A 17,098-nucleotide genomic window follows, 5' to 3' on the forward strand; every position below is an offset into this window, starting at 1 on the left:
CATATCTTTCATCTCGATATACTACCCACAATATACTATAATATACTCCATCAGTATGTCAAAACTGCTAGCATCGGAGATCTATATCGCATGGTATAGACGTCACGGACGCATCCCTTGAGGTTTTCAATACCCAGAAAACTGGCGAAAGTGGCCGTTTTCAATAGGTTTTGGTCATTATCTCTGGAACAGAAGGTCCAATCTGCTCAGTTCAAAGCTTGTTGGATGCGTGACTTTGAGGACATTAAGCACGCAATGACACATTTTCGGGTTATTTTTATTTTTTTAGGGGAGGCGAGATCTTAGTTGGGCAGGCGACCGCCTCTCCTGCCTCTACAGTGCGTACGCCACTGGTCGGCGCTCGGCACTCGTAAAGACAGTGATGTCACTGAAATGCCCGTCTGCTGTCTACCCTCTGCTGTGTTAGCATTATGGGTAACTCGTTAAAGTGGCAAATTAAATGTGAAACACATCAACTATTAAGAAAACAAGAAGATATGTTGACAAAGACACTCCATACATTTGGAAACATATTTTTATTTAAATCAATATCGTCTTCAGTTAATGCAGGATAATGTTAAAAGTAGGCTAACTTTCATATCCTCTCATAGGGAATGCATTGGCAGCTGCTGTTCATCGTTCTAACGGACCTCGAGTAGCGGCGCTGTCTCAAAAGTGGGCGTGAAATTTGTAGTCCCCGTGTGTCTCTATGGCTTTGAGGCAGGGGCGCTGACTTTTGTGCGCGACCATGGGGGCTGAACTTGACCACCACTCGCGCCCCCCTCTCCACCCACTGCGTCGCGGGCATGTAGGCGCGCGAAGCGCGCGCGATTTTTTTTGCTTAATTAATTAATTAAATGACCATAAAACAACATTAACAACACTCTACCCATCCTTCAGTGTGTCCCATCCTCAAATGTTTTACTTAAATAAAAGTACTTATTTTAGTAGTAGCCTATAGTTACTTCTACTCCACTACATATAGACAAATATTGTACTTTTACTCCACTACAATTATTTGATAACTTTATTTACTATAGTTACTTTGTAGATTTTGATTATTATTATTACAAAACCACTTATACAGTATATATACTTTGGAAATTTGAAAATAGCAGATTTGCGATGCGTTGTGAGCTTGTAGATCTGCTATTTTCAAAGAATTTGTATACACGTTTGAAAACTTGTGAAATGGGACCTTCTGCATAATGAGTACTTTTACTTTTGGTACTTTAAATACATTTTGATACCAATACTTTTCTACTTTTACTCAAGTACATTTTGAATACCTTACTTTTACTTGTAATAGAGTATTTTTACACCGCAGAATTTATACTTTTGTTTAAGTAAAACATTTTAGTACTTTTTCCACCACTGGTATTCAGTGCATGCAGTGAGTGACTGTTAGTGCACACAGGACGAGGGAGTCAAGGGACACAGCATAGCGACCCTTCATTTCAATAAGGGCACACGGCAGAGCCAAAACCTGCAGAACATGTTTAGCACACAGCCATAGCCATGGTTCACATGACGCTTGGTGCCGAGTCCCCCTGGTCTAAACAAGTTGTGTTCGATTTTTCGAGCCGCAATAGCCCCGCCCCCCCCCCGCCGCGAGCCGTTTCTCTGTCTGGGCAATTGTTCTAGGTGTCAACGGCGCGTTAACACCTATCTGCGCCCCGCTATAGTAATGGTAATAGTAATGGTACTGTAAGTTTGAGCCTGACATCTGAGATTCATGAGGGGGCTGACCAATTGACTGTGGGGGCGCTAGCCCCGACGCCCCCACGTCATCGGCGCCCCTGCTTTGAGGGCTGCTGTTGGCAATTTACCACAATTCCCCTTGCACTTCCACCTCCAGCTGGTAGGGGGAGCGGTAGGGTTCTCCTCCTCGGGGTTGTTCTGCAGGATGTTGTCAAACTCTTCTTGACTGGCGCGCGTCGTCTAGCTCTGCTCTAAACGCGCTGCTCACCGCCCTGATGAACCTGAAGCAACAACACGCGTGATTTAAACTAAAACAACACTGTCTAGACTAATGACTGTTTTGATACAAACGTGTCCCTGTGTGTTAAAGTCGCTTTAGCTCTGGTCTGGTTTTGAGTCTCATTAAAAGACGTGTTGGTTTCAACCCAGCCTGGTGACAGCCAGCAGCCACCATTACTAAAGTAACTGTTGTGGTGAAATACGGTGTTTTGTTTGTTTGTTTTAGTTTTGTATTCGTCTGAAACAAACCTTTAATTTGGACCACCATGGTGTTGCTGAAGAGTGTCCCCCCGCCGACCGAGGGAGTGAGACATGAACAAGCCGAGACCAGTGCCATCCTGGACGGGAAGGGACTGGGCTGTGGCACGCTGTACGTCGCTGAAACGTAAGTGATGGTGGAAGAGGCTGTCATGTTGATTGTTGTCATTGAGAACGCCAATGGATGGTCATGCACCACCACCACTACTGCTGCTGTCAACTACTACTATCAGTATACCTGGCAACATGAGACTATGGAATCTAAGGAGATTTTCTGGTGGGGGGCCACTTTAGTATTCACTGACTTATAGTAGTATTCACTTAGTTTTCACATAGTATTCACTTAGTATTCACTGACATAGTAGTATCCACTTAGTATTCACTGACATAGTAGTATTCACTTAGTTTCCACATAGTATTCACTTACTATTCACTGACATAGTAGTATCCACTTAGTATTCACTGACATAGTAGTATTCACTTAGTATTCACTGACTTAATAGTATTATTCACATAGTTTTCACATAGCATTCACTGACTTAGTATACTATTGACATTATGGCCCTGGCTGCATGCATATCAGTGTGGTGTGTAACAACACCCATGGACATGTTCACCTTTTCTATATAGACTCGGTTGAGTTGGATATAATCATAACTCTATGGTTGAGTTGCCCAAAATTAAGAATATGTTTGGGATATATTACAGTTCAGAAGCATAGCAGGAGAACGGGTGAAAATTCTGCCGTCTCCTGCTAAATTCAGGAGTGTTGGCAGGTATGCATCATATCAGGGATCTTCAACGTTTTCCAGGCCAAGGACCACCTTGTTTGGCCCTTAGCTGAGAGAGAAAGAGAGAGATGGAGCATTTTTCATAATCTGCCTTGTGCAACTTTAGTTTACGAAGCCTAAAAGCCGAACAGAAATGTAATTTGTATTCATAATGTTCCAATGTTCAATGACAGAAACACAATTAAATCGTTAATCGCAATTGTTGTGAGTGACAATTAATGGTCAAGTAAAATGTCATAATCGTGACAGTCATATGTGTGACTACCAGGCTAACAATTTGTTAACGTATGATTTTGTGTTTCAGCCGCTTGTCGTGGTTTGATGGAGCAGGAATGGGCTTCTCTCTGGACTATCCAACCATCAGCCTGCATGCTATCTCCAGAGACCTCAGTGCTTATCCCCAGGAACACCTGTATGTGATGGTCAACGCCAAGCTCAGTGGTGAGAGGCACGCATGGAGCCTTAGAACTGAACCACAAGTCTCACTGAGTGTACAAGATGGGCAGTCAGGCTTGATATTCCATATGTCTAGATCAGTGGTTCTCAAAAGTTGGGTCCTTGAGGGGCTTCCGGTGGGTCCCCAGCAAAATGAGTTCAACCTCTTTAACCCTACATCTATAAGTGCTTATAGATTGCTATTTTCAAAGAATTTGGAATATTTGTGAAACATTTTAACAACACAATATTTTCAGATGGGGGTCCGTGGCCAAATACATATTAATTTGGGGGTCCTTTTTATATGAAAAAGTTTGAGAACCACTGTTCCAGACATTGTTATTTTATGAGCAAAGCACATCATTGCCTTCATCAGGGAACTGAGAAAGAAATGACAGGATTGTGGATGAGAATGAGATGCTGAGGCATTCAGGTTTGGAACTACACTGAAAAAGGCTTACAGTTAACAAGCGTTGGCAGAAGTGCCTGTCCATTGGCGATGACATGTACCTGTTCTCTCTATGCATGGTTTGTGTAACCCTGCATGTGTATTTGTTTCTCTTGTGTCTTTAACCTGAAACTGCCTGTTAAGATGAAAACGAAGCAGAGATGGCAGAGAATGCACGTGACGAGGAGGATGAAGATGCCAGCAGTGATGATGACGATGAGGAAGGAGTCATCACAGAGATCAGATTTGTGCCCAGTGACAAGGCCGCATGTGAGTACCATGATGCACTGTGAGTTAACAGAAGCATTATAGTCTAACCATGTTCCATTCAGTGATTGATTGGTTGATTGAATATTTTATTAGACAAAAATGCGAAACATCACCAGTACAGTCAAACACTTGGTCTAAAAGGATAACACCACGTCTTGTTTCCATTGGGGTCCTATGTATTCAATTCATCAACATAAAAAAAATAACACAAATTCAATATCATCACAAATATAAAACACTATATGTACAGAGTAGAAAAAAGGGGGGGGGGGTCGCCTGTCTAAAGGCCTTTGCAGACAGGGTGTGATTTGGTCAATCAGTTTTTACGGCATGCGAAAAGACGCACAAACCGAACTGGGTTCGATTGAAAAAAAAACGCATCGCCGCAGACACTTGCTGCACGGCAAATTCGGAGCCGGTGTGCATGAGGTCATAGAGAACCATGTGTTCATTTAAAAAAATTGTTGGTCCGTTTTTTCCGTGTAAAAAATCGCACCCTGTCTGCAAAGGCCTTAAGGGAGATATAAAATCAAATTTATGTTTGCTAAAATAAACTTTTTTTAAAATAAAGGTTTCTGGACAGCATTTTTTTGTACAAATAAAATTGAACTACAAATGAATTGCAGTATATCCCACTTTATCTCGAATGTTTTACTGTTCACAAAAGAAAATGGGAGCAACAGATCTACTATATAACAACAACTAGGGGTGTGCCGATATATCGTCCCGCGATATATCGCGATACGTTTTCGTGGCGATATGTATCGTTTTGAAAAGATTTTTTTTTTTTTTTTTTTTACAATAATAATAATCAGGCATGCAAAAACAGCCCCGGGGTGAAAAGGGTGACATGTTTTTTTTTCTTCGGGTCAGGTGTCGCACTATTGCCCTATTTGGATTCAAAACGGCTATTGCTACAAGTCCGCACGTCTGAATAATGCAAAAACTGAATTATTTGTTTGCATTTGCTTTTTTTCTCCCCCATATATTTTGCATAATAAAAAAGTGCGTTTCGTATCGTATCGAAATCGTATCGAAGTTTTGAGCCAAATATCGTATCGTATCGTTTGGTAGAAATCAGCACACCCCTAACAACAACACAGCTAAAATGTATCCCTGGATCACAACCCAATGGAAATTGGAGAGTTATAGTGCCATCTTGTGGAGATTTATTTTTAGTTTTGACTCTGGCTGAAATGCTTTTTCGATCTCTGCATGTGCTTTGCTGTGTTGACATTCTGAAATCTCTCACCATCGCTTCATAAAGTTGTTCCGGAAAAAAATCTGTTGCTTGGAATTATGAACTATATCGAGCAAAGCAACAGTAAAGTTCAGGGACTTGTTTTAACAGCTTTTTGGACAACAATGGAATTCTAAGATGTGTGTGTGTGTGTGTGCGTGTGTGTGTGTGCGCGCGCCCTCATGCAGTGGAGTCTATGTTCTCAGCGATGTGTGAGTGCCAGGCTCTACATCCTGACCCAGAAGACCAAGACTCAGACAACGACTTTGAAGGAGAGGAATACGATGTAGAGGAGGCTGGTGAGAACACACACTGAAACTAACATTGACAAAAATTAAGCCGCATATGGGATCTGTTTTGTCTGCATATATTCTGCTCCAACCCCAAACTATGTACTCGGGAGGAATATTAATACTTTTGATTGATTTATTGAAGGTTTGGGTTTGGGTCGGTTTTATCTGACACGCAACTTTTAGGCCTGACGTTCAGCATGATTTTATTTTCATCAGTATTGCACTTTCAAAGATTGTGTTTAACACACACATGCTCACTGTTTTTTAGTTTTTTGAACATGGTTCTAACTTATTTTTTCCCTCTCCTGTCTTGTTTTTCCTTCCTTGTGTTCTGGATACAGAGGCAGGTAAGTCAATTAGTCACCTTTCATTATAACTAAATTGATGATCGGAAGCAGTGGTTCTCAAACATTTTCATGTCAAGAACCCCCGATTTAATAGGTATTTGGCTGTGGACCCCCATCTGAAAATATTTTGTGCCAGGGGACCCCCTTACAAAAATATTCAAAAATGATTTCACGATAAAAAAAAATAAAGCAGATCATCAAGCTCACTGTGAGTTTGTAGATTGTATTGACAACTCTTCTCTTATGGGAGACCCTGGCACAAAATCTTTTCAAACACGGGTCTGTGGCCAAATTCATTTAAATTTGGGCGTCGTTGACATGAAAATGTTTGAGAACCACTGATCTATTTTAACGACCACCTCCTCTCCTCTCTGACTGTACTCCCGCCCTAAATCCATGCCACTGCAACGCCTGGCTAATCCCTCTGCTCCTCCAGAACACGGCCATGGGGACATCCCAACCTTCTACACCTATGAGGAGGGTCTCTCGGCTCTGACCCAGGAGGGACAGGCCACCCTGGAGCGTTTAGAGGGAATGCTGGCCAATTCTGTGGCCCAGCAGTACCACATGGCTGGGGTTCGAACCGATGGACCCAGTTCTGAGTTTGAAGGTACGGTTGGGTTCTACAAATGACCTTGCACACTCATTATGAATTTTAACAGTGTATTTTATTTTTTTATGTACAGTAGCTGTTTGTCGTTGTTTTGTCCAGTTTGTTGAATTTATAATGGACCACAGCGTGTACCTTTAAAAATCATCAATAAAATATGACACTACCTTCTTTATGAATTGTACTCTTATATTTCACAGTTTGACTGGGCACCAAAGTAAGGGACGCACGCGTGTAAAATCTTTCACAAACTTTTAACACATTGGGTGCCAGAATTTTATAATAACAGATTACGTTCGGTGCCAGAAATCTCACCGCTACGCTGCGCGGCGCTGTTGAAGCTGTAGACTCCAAGACGAGAAATCCATGTGAAACAAAGCATGCGTTCATTTTGCACGATGGTCCTGGCTAACGCCTGGAACGATAACATCTCTCACGCGAGTAACAATGGCGGAGCGATTGTGCATACAAAATGAGTCGTTTTCCCCAGCGTAAAAAGTTTCGGAGTTATAGGGGTTTTAGAGAAGGAGACAGAACGGAAGCGGATGGGAGCCATGTTTTTTGACACAGTGATCCATCTGTCCTTTCCTTCTCAGAATCACCACGGGTGATTCCAGAGCTGCTCCAGCCCCTCCCGTGTGGAAAAAACGAAAAAGACTGAAAACACGGTTCAGACTGTGTTCGGCACCAAAGCGCTACTCTGTGAAAACACGGTTCAGACCGTGTTTGGCACCCGATGTGTTAATGATTTACTTTGAGCTCATACAACTTTGTGAAGATTGATTCTCCTATTCTAATAATGTGTTTGACTGTACTCAACACTGTGTTGTCTTGGCAGATGGCATGGAGGTGGATGCCGGGTCAGCGGTTGCCGGCCAGTTTGAGGATGCAGATGCAGATGTAGATCACTGGTAAGTCTTATCTGGCTAAAGCTTGAATTATACTTTGTCGTAGCTTGTAGATCATCACCTATTTTCAATGAGCAACACCGCCCTACGTCAAAGTAGGGCGGTTTAATTCTGTTTGTTAATCCAATGCCCACTCCACTCAATCCACTGCTTGAAAAACAAACCAAATACACCACCACGTTAAGCTGATTCCAGCATGCTACACTCTCTTAAAGGGGAATTTTGGACCACGGTTTTCTTACCTTTTCTATGATGTTATGATATCCTAGAGATACAGTAGAAAAATGTCATAACTCCATCCCGGGTCCGCCACAGCTAAAAACTCGTGCCAATAGGCCTTGCGCTAGATCGCATATATTATTTTTTTTGGTGAGTGTTCTGTCACTATGAACGTCAGATCTCAAAAATAAAAATATGCGATCTAGCGCAAGGCCTATTGGCGCGTGTTTTTAGCTGTGGCGGACCCGGGATGGAGTTATGACATTTTTCTACTGTACCATTCATCCTAGGATATCATAACATCATAGAAAAGGTAAGAAAACCGTGGTCCAAAATTCCCCTTTAAAGTAATACTAGGTAACGTTTTCAACAAAACTAAAGTTAAATTGTATATCTTTTGTGAGTGGCAAAAGTTTCACAACACCCACTCCATGAATTTCACCCCCGGAAGCCTTTTATTTATATATTTTCTATTGAACGCTGTCGGGGGGGACTTTCCCGGGAAAATGACGTCATCTGGCCGGAAAACGGAGGCGGAAATGCACTGGTTTCCTGTTTGGCCAGGAACTACCGCAACGGTTTCCTGTTTGGCCAGGAACTACCGTGCTAATAACAAAAAGGAACCTCACGCTGATTTTAAGAGAATGTAAGATTGGAAGATCGAAAAAGAACAGAAAAAGAAAGCACAGCTCATGGTAACTAATGCTCCACTGGCTAAGAGAAACGATCCGCAGATAGTATAAAACAATTAAAAGAACGCTTTTTGAAACGCTTCCGGCTTCCGGTGAAAACAAATGGAATTCTGGGTAATCGAGGACTACGGAAATTGTATTCAGTGACGGTAGTGACCAGCAGAGGTTGCTAAAAATCGTTATTTGTGAATCTGCATTGTACAACTTTAACTGTATATGGCCTGAGCCATGTCCTTTTTAACAGCGTTATATCTGTCTCCTTTGTCTTCAGATGGAGCCTTTTCCTTAGCTGCCAAAAATCAAAGGGCTGGTGTTGCATCATGGGACAGAATAAAGAAGACAACATCTCTTCGGTTGAGGTTTTCCTAACATGCCTCTAAGCGCTTATCCGTCTTCTCTGCCTGTTCCAAACACAACATGTTCTGTCTCCCAACCTCGCAGACGCCCCGATATGTACTTACTGTCATCTCAGTAGTCTAGAAGATAGTACAATGTGTGTCTTTATGATCATCCCGTACCTGAACATCATTGACCAATAATATTTCTCTGCTGTAAACTTACATCACCTAACAGTCCATTGTCATCAAAGTAAGTTACTAATGTATCAGCACTGTTAAGAACCCAAACATAAATATGTTTCTCTCATGTGAAGTATTCTAAACTTTTGGATGGATAAATATAGAGACAAATTTGCCCACAACTGTCATCAGTAGTACTCACTACGTATTTGTTCCCCTTTATTACCCTAAGCCTGATTTATATTTAGTTAAGTGCCGGTGTCTCGTCCCGAAAATTGCCCATCTATAAGTTCACAAAGCATCGCGATGGTGCGCAACCAAGTATTAATCAGGCGTAATGTTACCGTAGTCCCATTTGAAAATATCATTCCATGTTACGGAGCACTATTGGTTATCTACATTGCTGCATCATCATCATTATCATCCCTACAGGAATTGGGTTTAATGATATAAATAGCCTTGTTCCACTGTAATAAAGATTTTGTTGATGCACCAGAGCTAGCATACTGCCTTGAGCAAGAGCCGAGGTTAGGAAGTACTGTTAGGAAGAACTGTGGATGACACATTCATGGAGAAAAAAAAAAGGTCTACTAAAGTAAAAAATACTGTAATAGGTTAAAACGGCCCCTAACTGCCTTCAGGGTTTATCATATCTTAAAATTCCTTATTTTTTACCGTTCTGCATTTTTTTTCCTGATCACACCCCTGATTAGGAAAGTAAACTACTCCAGACTATTGAGACACACCCAAGCAAGCTACTCTATTCTATTGGGATGCAGGCCCAGTGTGGTGGACTGTATAAATATATGTCTCTGTTTGTGTTTTGTACTTGACGACCAGCTTGTTCTCTGATGTTCCTTGAGAGGGAGACATGTTATGTTTGTATTAAGTCTCTTGAATAAATGCATAGTTTTTGTAACGTTTTCAGTTACTTTTATTTAATCAAGTTATGCAAGAAACTGTTTTCTTTCAGACGGAATAAGAATGGATTTGGGGATTTTGTTTTATTTTTTTTATCTTTTCTTCAGTCAAAGCTGATAGGCAGGAAACAAAGGACACAGTAACCCCCCCCCCCCAGTATAGCGAATGAAGAATAATTATGTTTCTAGCAGTTACAGAAAGCTCATGTGTACTGTGTATGTGTGTCCTTTTCACAAACCAAACCACTTGAATGTCGGTTGACATTTCAGCAAATTATTTTAATAGTGGATATACCTCATGCCTCAATAGACATACATTCACTAGAAGGCACAGCATGACTGGACCAATATGGCTTTGGCGGCAGCGCAAGCTCGCAACGAATTGCAATGCAACGCGTTGTGAGCTTGTAGATTGGCTTTTTTCAATAACTCTTGAAAATATTTTGATTTTTTTTTTAACAAACCTTGTGTTCTGATATGGAAAGGTTTAATGAGGAAACCTGTAAAAAAAACAACTAAAAATAACATACTTTTCAGGAAATGAAAATGAAAAATAAGTATTTAGTATAAATATTCATAAAACCTACAGAAAGACAACCACTTTCACTTTAAACATGTTCCTAAAATAGCAGCTTTACTAGCTCGAACTTGTAGATCAGTTATTTCTGCTACTTTTGTGCCACAGTCTTGTATGATGAACTAGGGCATTTACCACAAACCCAGAAGATAAAATATGGACATACAGGGTTTCTGCCTGACAGCAACAATTATGTTCATGCATGTCAAAAGTATACTCATTCAGATGCACTGCATACAATCACACAGTGCACATTGGTTTCATTTATAATGCTTAGAACAGGGGTGCCTAATCATGGTTCATGGAGAGTACAGGGCTATATAGGGCTAGTATATAGCGCTTAGGTGGTTGAGAAAATGTCCCCCCCCCCCCTCTGTTTTTGTTTTGTTACAAATGAAACCCTGAATTTTCCCTATTACTGCAGCACACCTTCAACCACAGGGAGGTGGAAGTAATAACACTGGTGGCATGCCAACTGATCAAACTACATTACAACTACTTTACTTTGACACACTGGTCCTCTATTTATTGACTTGACAGATGCCCCTAGGCCTAGGGCACGGTTTGTTGTCGGCTGTAAACCAAGCAGCAGTGCAGGTGCGGCACAGCAGTTAACAGCCACCTCTAATCGGGTTGATTGGCTGTCAGGCTTTGAAAGGCAGTCAATCAGCCCCTTAATCGATACCTGAGTTCCTAGAGACTGTTTAGAGAGACTGCTTTTGAGAGACAACTGCCCAGGATTACATTATTGTAAGTGCTTTAATACAGTGTTCGCCAGGTTGTACCAATTAAATGTATGTGCAGCGTGGTTGAAAAAACACCCTCAACCCTACCTGTCACATCATCCATTGGTTCTCACTTGACTTTTTCCACATTTACCATAAGAACGTTTACATCGGTCCTTCCTTTGTTGCTTGGTGCACACTACAGAATTTCAAGTCCTAAATATTAAACATGAGATATTTATGATTTGAAATCGTGTTGACTCCGACCCAGTCAGTAACTTTTCTGTTTTTCATGTGTCTATGAGGTTGATAGTACTTCATTAAGCCCCCTGGTGGTGTTTTTATGGTGTTTTGTGTCTTTATGTCTCTGAAAAGGCTTGAGGGTCAAACGTGCCAATGGAAAAACAACACCCTTTAGTGACATAGTAAAAATATACCCTCCCCCTCATTATCATAACACAACAGGTGTGAGCATGAGGGACTACTAGGACAGGTGGGTGGTGCTAAGGTGAGAACCAGGTATACTGGAGGCGTGTCAAAAATCTTCCTCCTAGTATAACCATAATACCTGATGATTATGTTTTAGGGGGGGCAAAAATCACTGAAAATCACGGCACCCTGTCTTTAAGATTATGTAGCTAACCCCTTTAAACTACAGACTTATTTGGGCAGATTATTAGTTCAGACCAGCCTGAAATCAGGAATGCCCTGCGATTGTCGGAAGGGGTGAATTGGACCCAGATTCTGCCCAATTATCCTCTAGTGTGGGGCAAGCATTAGTGTTTGCACTGCCCTTTTGTTTCATCAGAATCTGAATTAGTTTATTCACCAGTCATGTTTGCACATACAAGGAATGTCTCTCATCTGTGTAGAATTGCATTTCAAAATGTAGTCAGTGGATCTTGGAACACTGTAATGAAAAGACGTGTCCTCATAAAAGTCAGTGTTATGGTGTGGGGCCTGGCCCGAGTCTGGACAAGAACTGGTCGAGGACAGCCATCTGACTTTGTCTGTTGTCTTGGATGATTCTCTCCTGCATGGCATTGAGTTGGGTCATGATGCTGTTCTGCGTGAGATTGTTCTGCATGAGATTGTTCTGCAGACCTGGTGCTGGTGCTGGGGCCGGGAGTCTGGACAGCAAGCGGTCAAGCACAGCCATCTGACTTTCTCTGTTGTCTTGGATGATCCTCTCCTGCATGGCCATGAGTTGTGTCATGAGGCTGCTCTGCAGCTCCCGCTCATGCTCCATGAACCGCTGCAGGCGGGCGTCTTCTCGAGCATGCATAGCTGAGTCCATCTCCCTCAGCTGGTCCACCATGCCGGTTGAGAACGCCGACATGGCTTGGTCCATCTTTGTCTGTTTTCTTGATCGAACATTGCAGACTAAGAATGGAAAATAAACATTAGGACTAAACAGAAGCAAAACAACCGCTTTTGATAGAGAAACTATTGCTGCTGTTTCAACAGCTTGGTGCAGGAACTTAAACAATTGCTAGTTAAACAATTAGCTTTTTTACATAATGAAATGCAACTGATAAAGCATGAAGTAAACAGTTAAAATTAATTCCTGTCATTATTAGGGTTAGGTAAAGAAAGCCTGGTAGTTGACCAGCTAACTTCTGACTAACATTAAATGTTACATGCCAAAGCCACTTGAACGTACCACTTGACTGCGAAGGCTGTGACATGCTGGCCTGTTCGGGAGCATCTTCAACAGAGTCAGGCCCTTCGTCAATGTATGGTTCGTCTTCGTCTGTGACCTGTTGCCCAGTCTTCACAGATACTGCTGCAATGGCTCGCTCCATCGTTGTTGGAACACTCATGACTAGGAAAATAATAAACATTAGAACTACAGTATTTCCCATATATCCATATATATATATATATATATATATATATATATATATATATATATATATATATATATATATATATATACTTAAAGACAAACTATAATATGCAAAAACATCATATAAACGAGTAGTATTTCAAAAAGAAAAATATTTTACAGGGGAGTTACAATTTGCTCTTTTAGAGCGGTTTTGAAGGAGAGTTAGGATTCACACTTTTTTTAGGACTGTTGTGGGCATTCCACATTTTGGTGGCATAGCAATATAACGAGTTTAATCCCTTGTCTGAGCCAAATCATGGGTTGAATGTGATTTGTGGAGCTGCTGGTGTTGTGATTTTTGAAGTAGTTTGACAGGTACATGGGTGTCTTTGTGGTGTAGTGTATCTTGTAGATAAGGCCCGCAAGTTGCTGTACTCTGTCCTCTACCCTGAGCAATCCCACCTTACGCAAAACGAGTTATATAACAACTTAAACTTGTCTTATTACCACTTAATATCTGCGGTGACCGTGTGTCCTCCTCGTCTGTGTCCTCTGTCGTCCCGTTGACAACAAGCGGTTTGTTGTCCTCGTCCGTGTCCTCCTGCTGCTCCTCATCCTTCACACACACCGGGGAGAAGGAGGGCGATGGCGGGGGGCTTGTTGTTCTTTTGGTGGTCCTGATCCTGGTCCTGGTGGAAGTGCGTCGGACGGAGGAGTTACTCATGGCTGGTCCGGACTTGACAAACGCCGTGCTGCACAGCTCATAGTAGGGCCAGTGGTCCGTGGTCCCTCCTCCTCCTCCTCCTCCTCCTCCGTTCTTGTGGTGGTCTCGGATCGTGGTGTACTGCCTCCTCAGAGCCTTCAGTTTGCTGATGATCTGGTTCTGAGAGCGATGCACGTCCCTCTCTCCTAACAGCCGCCTGATGACGCCGTACACCACGGTGTCTTTCACCGTGCCTGTGACCTGGCTCTTGATCTCCTCTTTGCCTCGGATGGTCAGCAGCGCTCTCACTTCATAGTCCTGCCAGTTCTTCATTGTTTGAAACAAAACCAAGTTTAGAAAGAACGCCGTTTACCCAGTACGCAGCTCTATATGGGTGTAGCTTATTAAACAATACAATAAAGACTAAAATAAAGTACTAACTACTAGCATGTGTAGTAGTAGTAGTAGTAGTAGTGCCGTGCGCCTCCGATCATAACCACCTAAAGATTCTTCTTCTATTGGGCTGTAATGGCAGACAAGTCGCATTGCTGCCTCCCGTGGCTGGCATGAGAAATGCTTCAAATCAAAGAATTGGGTAAAGTGGGGAAAGGATCGGTGATAGACAGTCAGAGGAGATACATTAACTTATTACACGGTTTGGTTGAATGCTTGATTCTGATTGGTCAATCGCTGAATACAGTTATTTGATTTCTAAATAATGACCGATGGGCTCAATAACAGACCACTGTCTAATCAAAGGCTCAGAGCACCTGCTGCACTGCTTGAAATTATGCAGTAGCCTACCCAACATGACAGCCATGCACATAAACAAACAAACAAACAAACAAACACACAATATAATTTAGAACTAAACGTTACTCTCCAGAATGTTTGAAATGTGAAAACATCTTAATTGAGAAATAGACGATGTAATAACCGATAATTGATTCTATTTGATCAACACTTGTTTTCCGAGGCAACTGTGCTGTGCTGGGCAGAGCAACACTTAAGCAATACTTTCATTACTGTAAGCAAGGAAATACTTCGTTTTGTTGTTACTTTTCGTCAATTTATTAATGTATTTATTAAATAGCCGTGTAATAAGCAGCAAGATAATTGTCGCCCCACCGGTAGTTGTTGAGAAATAACCCCCTTCAGGATCATTAAACACCTCGGCTTCGCCCGTGTTTAATCATCCTGTCAGGTGTAATTTCTCAACAACTACTAGACAATTATGCCTTACTTAAGTGATGAGACTGGAGACTGAGCTTGTAGATTTTAGTATGGGACACATATAGAGTATAAATTAGTCATATAATGTGCCTATATGTGCGAATCTGACCCAATTGTGCCCCTTGCCCATGCACCTACTATTGGTTACTTGCAATGTATAGGGACTGAACTGAAGTAAACTTTATAGCTACATTTAACACTTACTGCATGTGCAAGATATGCAAAACAAGTAGGCTATACAGGAGGATGCAGATAGTTATTGTGTATTCAAAAGGCACAATTACATGTTGTGCAACAATATACACCTAAATGCCATACATTCTAGTATTCTGTGCTTCACCAATATCATTGCATTGATAATTCTCTGTGATAATCATACATCTTACAGCTTTGCTTGGACTACAAACATCATATGCACTACTTTACAGAATAATTAGTCATAACAATAACTTACTTTAGGCAGCTAAATGTACATTTACAGTTGCTAATAGCATGTATTTGTTCTAGTAATTCAGTTCAAGTAAATTGTTCCAATAAAAGTTCTGCCAAAGAGGATATTATACAAATGTATAGGACATTATACAAATCATTGCACTGGATCTTTAGTTTCTCCACATCAGTGGTTCTCAACCTTTTCAGGCCGCGACCCCCCAAAATAATCATATTTGAACTGGACCCCCCACCCTGACAAGCACTTGGAATTGTAGGAGTTGAGGCATTATATTTAGTTTGACTCGGATCCACAGATAAATATTGTGAAAATAGATGATCTACAAGCACACAACGCCAAATCTTTGCCTCTTTCTTATATTATTTGACAATTTGGCCAATGTTTGACCAGTTTTTATAGTATAGTTTGTTGATTACTTTTGATGCAGTAATGGTCTTTTTTCATTTCATTACATTTTTCTTAAAAGTCATTACATTGTCACTTCACTGTCATCTGGGGACCCCCCCCCCCCAAAAAAAAAAATCATGTGGGGACCGACCCGCAGGTTGAGAACCACTGCTCTCTACGTCACCAGTAGCATAAAAAAAAAAGCATGGGTTTCCGAGGCTACCAGTAGCATGACCAGATAGCCACCCAGTGTTCAATTCCTTACAATATCCTTAGAAAATGTGAATTCAGTTGCCACTTGTAATTGGCTGCAAAAAGATGTTTGATGCCCTGTTATTGTATGTGCTATATTCTTATGAATCAGTAGATTAGTATTACATTATTTGCCCTGTTATAGTGTGTGCTATAGTGTTGCTGCTACAGTACATTCTGCTATATACAATACTTCTCTGAAAGATTATTAGTGCATATGGAAAGTGTGGATTTGTGGTCAAACTGAACTAAGGACATTTCCGCTTGTCCTTTGGTTATGAAAAATAGTATATGGCTTCACATTGTGCAGGGACAAGGACAACAGTATTGCATTTCAACGATTATTATCCTTAAACAGTTCATTTCTCATTGCTATAACTGAAATTCAGAGGGTATACATGAAACCTGTATGTAGCAGCACATACATTCATTGCTCAAACAGTTCAAATACTCAATTGGGTGGTGGTAGGTGACAGGTCAACCTCAAATTGTCCTTCATAGACTAAAGTCTAGACATAGCACTTCCTCTTCCCCAGAGGTTCCATTTCAGAAAAAAACTAGAGGGTTGCAAAAAAAAAGTAACCACTTGTTTCCAGCCCTGTTTCATAAATATCCGATCTACAAGCTCACACAATGCAGTATGAGCTTGCAGATATGCTATTTTTGAAAATTTCGGTCTATAATGATTTTCCCAAAATAGGGACACCAAGTTTAAAGTGGCTAATGAATATTTGGTTGATGAAAAGAAAACACATGTCACATGTTCAGTGGAGAAAATATGAATCAAATTAAAGGTGAATGCTAGAGAGTGGCAATTGCCATCCCTTGGACCCCAAATGACGGCCCTGCTTTTCCCTGTACAGATGATTGTCCTTGGCATGAAACGTCACACTGTCTCCATCACTTCTCTAGCTAGGCAGAAACTTTATGTACTCTTTGTGGAAGACAATAAGCGTTCATCAGTATTCTGGAACTTGTTTTTGTATCCTTGATGACTGAAATAAAGTTTT

The 17,098-nt window shown here is 41.3% G+C and overlaps 3 protein-coding genes across 3 annotated transcripts in view; 1 reads left to right on the forward strand and 2 right to left on the reverse strand.

The window, feature by feature from the left end:
* aamdc (adipogenesis associated, Mth938 domain containing) overlaps positions 1 to 17,098 on the reverse strand; it is a 282,823-nt gene that overhangs the window by 59,698 nt on the left and 206,027 nt on the right. The window lies entirely within an intron of this gene.
* On the forward strand, positions 1,943 to 7,587 carry clns1a (chloride channel, nucleotide-sensitive, 1A; the record flags this gene model as incomplete). The annotated part of the gene is made up of 6 exons (XM_080428028.1): positions 1,943 to 2,365; positions 3,334 to 3,470; positions 4,057 to 4,182; positions 5,611 to 5,721; positions 6,499 to 6,672; positions 7,511 to 7,587. The coding sequence occupies exons 1-6, from the start codon at positions 2,247 to 2,249 to the stop codon at positions 7,585 to 7,587; spliced, it is 744 nt and encodes a 247-aa protein (XP_080284154.1). The 5' UTR covers positions 1,943 to 2,246.
* Positions 11,507 to 14,206, reverse strand: LOC308085407 (uncharacterized protein). Its single transcript, XM_080428560.1, has 3 exons — positions 13,570 to 14,206; positions 12,895 to 13,056; positions 11,507 to 12,614 (listed from the first exon to the last, which is right to left on the reverse strand). Exons 1-3 carry the CDS (start codon positions 14,096 to 14,098, stop codon positions 12,178 to 12,180), a joined length of 1,128 nt encoding a protein of 375 aa, XP_080284686.1. The 5' UTR covers positions 14,099 to 14,206; the 3' UTR covers positions 11,507 to 12,177.

This window comes from Gymnoscopelus braueri, assembly GCF_963280865.1.
Source record: "Gymnoscopelus braueri genome assembly, chromosome: 5".
Taxonomy (NCBI): Eukaryota; Metazoa; Chordata; class Actinopteri; order Myctophiformes; family Myctophidae; genus Gymnoscopelus; species Gymnoscopelus braueri.